The sequence below is a fragment of the Hipposideros armiger genome, unplaced genomic scaffold (genome assembly GCF_001890085.2).
Source record: "Hipposideros armiger isolate ML-2016 unplaced genomic scaffold, ASM189008v1 scaffold_1321, whole genome shotgun sequence".
Taxonomy (NCBI): domain Eukaryota; kingdom Metazoa; phylum Chordata; class Mammalia; order Chiroptera; family Hipposideridae; genus Hipposideros; species Hipposideros armiger.
The window spans coordinates 14,145-15,965 of NW_017732671.1; the positions used below are offsets into that span (position 1 = coordinate 14,145).

At 39.7% G+C, this 1,821-nt stretch overlaps 1 protein-coding gene across 1 annotated transcript in view; it reads right to left on the minus strand.

The window, feature by feature from the left end:
- Positions 1-19: 19 nt before the first annotated feature.
- The window catches only part of LOC109377198 (C-type lectin domain family 2 member D-like), a 38,898-nt gene continuing 37,096 nt past the window's right edge, over positions 20-1,821 (minus strand). Inside the window, exon 4 of the mRNA XM_019633467.1 lies at positions 20-144. Within this exon, the coding sequence (XP_019489012.1) occupies positions 103-144 (42 nt within the window). The 3' untranslated portion in view covers positions 20-102. The remainder of the gene's footprint in view (positions 145-1,821) is intronic.

Below are 1,821 nucleotides of genomic sequence, written 5' to 3' on the forward strand. Positions count from 1 at the left end.
GAAGAATAGCTAGGGTTTTGCCTCCTTTTCTGGGCATATGTGTCTGGTCTGGAACAAATCCACTTCCTCTCCGTGTAGTGCCTAGCACTACTGGCTCCTTTGTCATTCAAATAGGCACATTCTCCTCCTCCTTTGATAGGAAAACTGAAACAGAAAAAGCAGAATCAATAGTTGCCCACTAAATGTAAAGATTCTTGAGATATCTTGGCATGTTCTTATTTCCCAGGAGCAGAAAGAGGAAGCACAGGGAACAAGCAGAGCCCGGGAGGAGATGCTGACGTGTTGGGAGCCGTTTAAGAGCAGTAAGGCTGCCACCTGAGAAAGGGGCAGCCCTCCATGTTCTACATTCTGGCAAAGCTGTAAAATTCCATGTTGTGTGAGCAGCAAACAGGAACTGCTAAAAGGACATCTTAGTTCATCTCCTAAGCCCTGGGAAGATAGGAACTGAAACTGGACTTTGAGATAATACTTTCTAAACCTGGACTCATGCTTTGGGACTTTCCACCATGGACTTGCTGACTTTGGGACGTCCCCCTATGGACTTGCTGACAGTTTGCATTTGCCTCAGTTTAACTTTGCTTAAAGTATATCATTGGTGTATACTGTACTTCATGTAACTTCATATAACTTGCTTAGAAGGTATCATTACATTATTGCTTAGAACATACCATTGGATTATAATGTGTATCATGTAACTTGTTGCATAGGAGAAATTGTTTCTCCTGACTTTAAACTTTACATAAGGAACATTGGTTCCTCTTTCCCCAAAACCCTCTGCTAAAATCCCATATGCTTAGCAAAGGGAATTGTTCCCTGCAAAAGAGGAAATTGTTTCCCTATATAATCAATTGTGTACCCAATAAAGTTTGTCACTCTCTGTCGCCAGCAGTTAGTGAACCTCCTAACCCCAACTTTCATGTCTGTGCCATCTCTTTCATTTCTCAATTCCTCGCTCCAACCATCCCAGCTCAGGGACCGTTCTGTGAGCTCCTGGCCTGATCACCTAGGTTCCCCGGTTTTTGAGCCGGCTCTCGACAGTGCATTACACGTACCTCTTTAATATTAAAAATTACCCATATATATTATGATCTCTTTTTGTAGCCAAACAAACTGAATTCCCCATGATCTTGTATTTTTAATTTCTAGAGTGATGAACACAGTTAACAATATATTTGATCCTTAAAATGTTTTGAGAATGAGAAAGATTAAATATTACTATTTTAGTATTGTAAAGGAAGAATTAGAGGTTAATTTTAAGTATTTATCAAGTATCCACAATATGCCAGGCACTGCAAATGCAACAGTGTATAAACATAAGTTCTCTTTGATTCCTAAAACTACCATCTGTCCAAAGTCAAAAAGCTAATGAGTAAGAGTTAGTTTTCAATCCTAACAATGTCCAGTTCAGTGCTCTTTCCACTAAATAAAGTTGTATTTCCATTGTTGACTACTTTATCATCATAGAGTAGCTTTTTAAAACCTCACCTGGGCCGGCCAAGTGGCTCAGTTGGTTAAGAGCTCACTCAAGAGTGTGAGTTGTGAGTAACAGTGGTTCAAGTCTCGCCCAAGCTGAGCAGCTGCTGAGCTGCCAACAGGTGGCAGGATGGCTCAGCTGAAAAAACAAAAAAACAAAAACAAAAACCTCCTCATCTCCTCAGGCAAACAAATATTTATTTATTGAAATTCTCTGAATTCAAGTTTTCCAGCATTATCCAAAATTGTTTCAGTAACATAAAGATTCTATAAATATACAGTTGAGATTAAATTCAACAAAACAAACTTTACCTGGGCTGGCCGAGTGGCGCATTAGTTAAGAGCTGA